Genomic DNA, 1,604 nt, shown 5'->3' on the forward strand with positions numbered 1-1,604 from the left:
ACTTGGGCCGCCTTTCACTGCTTTCCCAGGCTATAGCAGAGAGCTGGATTGGAAACGGAGCAGCCAGGACTTGAACCAGCGCCCATACGGGATGCCAGTACTGCAGGCTGCCGGCAGCTTTACCTGCTACGCCACAGCACAGGCCCCCCTTTTGTTTTTATATTCCCTCTAATATAATTGCATAGCCATGAAATAATGAAATGACTGAGAGGCAAGAGGTAGCTTTCTCTTACTCTTAGACTAGCAGTGTGGGCAAACAAAATCAGTCTTAGGTGTCTATGGTTAATCTCACTGCTCACCCCAGTTTACTGCTCTCTGAAGGCCCAAGCCTCCTCTTCAGTCTCCTCATGGCTGATTTCATCTCTTGGTTCCTTAGGGTGTAGATCATTGGGTTCAGCATGGGGGTGATTACAGTGTTATTGATGGACACGGCTGTGTCCATGGGCAGAGTAGTGAAAGGCCGGCAGTAGATATAAACACAGGGCAAAAAGTGAAGTGTCACCACCAGGATGTGGGATGTGCAGGTAGAGAGGGCCTTGTTCCTTCCGTCCCCAGAGTGAGATCTCAACATAACCAGAACGACAGTGTAGGAACTTAACAGGAAGAGGAACCACAGCAGTGTCACCAGTCCATTGTTAGAGATCATGAGGACCTCCAAAACAAAGGTATCAGTGCAGGCCAGTTTTACCACCTGGGGTACATCACAGTAGAAGGCATCCAGGATGTTTGGGCCACAGAAGGGGAGTGGAAGTATTAGAATTACCTGGACAATTGAATGCAAACCACCGCCCACCCAGGAAGCCACCACCAAGGTCACCCATACCTCTCTCCTCATAATGGTCACATAGTGCAGGGGTTTGGCAATTGCAAGATACCTGTCATAGGCCATCACAGAGAGGAAGAAAATATCTGCTCCTCCAGCAAAGTGGAAAAAAAAGATCTGTGCCAAGCAACCATTGTAGGAGATGGTTTTCCTCTCTGATAAAAGATCCACCAGGAACTTGGGGACAGTGATGGAAGAAAAAACGATATCCAGGACTGATTTGTTCCGTAGAAGAAAGTACATGGGAGTGTGGAGGCGGGACTCAAAGGTGATTGTGATGACAATGAGGGCATTTCCCAAAATGGTTGTTATGTAAACAAGAAGAAAGATCACAAACAAGAAGAATTCCAGTTCCCGGAAGGGAGTGAGTTGCAGGAAGACAAACTCCTTCACACGGGTGTAGTTGATTTGGTCCATGATGGGATGACTCTCCTCCAGGTCCACTTTGGGAGAAGACATGCAGGGATAGGAATGTTGTGTCATGAGATGGCAACATCGTTGATCATGCATAAATATTGTTAGGAGGCTGTGTCAGGAATGCAGATCATCATGATCACTCAGGACAAGCCGGCTAGAGACTATTTTTGGGGTCTGGACAATTTTTTCTTTATTTTTGTGAATACCCTGAGTTGATAGGAAGAACTACTATATTCTTTTGTTTTTACTCTGCCCAGGGAGAGATGGATGGACTGTGCTCATTTGCCAATGGTTTATCTTCTGCCTAGTTGACCCCTACTTAGGACTTTCAAATAATGTTGCATTCAATCTTGTAAACAAATCT

At 46.3% G+C, this 1,604-nt stretch overlaps 1 protein-coding gene across 1 annotated transcript; it reads right to left on the bottom strand.

Annotated features, from left to right (window-relative positions):
• Positions 1 to 295: 295 nt before the first annotated feature.
• OR4D6 (olfactory receptor family 4 subfamily D member 6) lies at positions 296 to 1,240 on the bottom strand. Its single transcript, XM_002709179.3, has one exon. It carries the CDS (start codon positions 1,238 to 1,240, stop codon positions 296 to 298), a length of 945 nt encoding a protein of 314 aa, XP_002709225.3.
• Positions 1,241 to 1,604: the final 364 nt, after the last annotated feature.

The sequence above is a fragment of the Oryctolagus cuniculus genome, chromosome 1, assembly GCF_964237555.1.
Source record: "Oryctolagus cuniculus chromosome 1, mOryCun1.1, whole genome shotgun sequence".
Classification (NCBI taxonomy): domain Eukaryota; kingdom Metazoa; phylum Chordata; class Mammalia; order Lagomorpha; family Leporidae; genus Oryctolagus; species Oryctolagus cuniculus.

Coding starts and splice junctions, on each gene's coding strand:
- OR4D6 (XM_002709179.3), bottom strand. CDS start 1,240: ATGGACCAAATCAACTACACCCGTGTGAAGGAGTTTGTCTTCCTGCAA.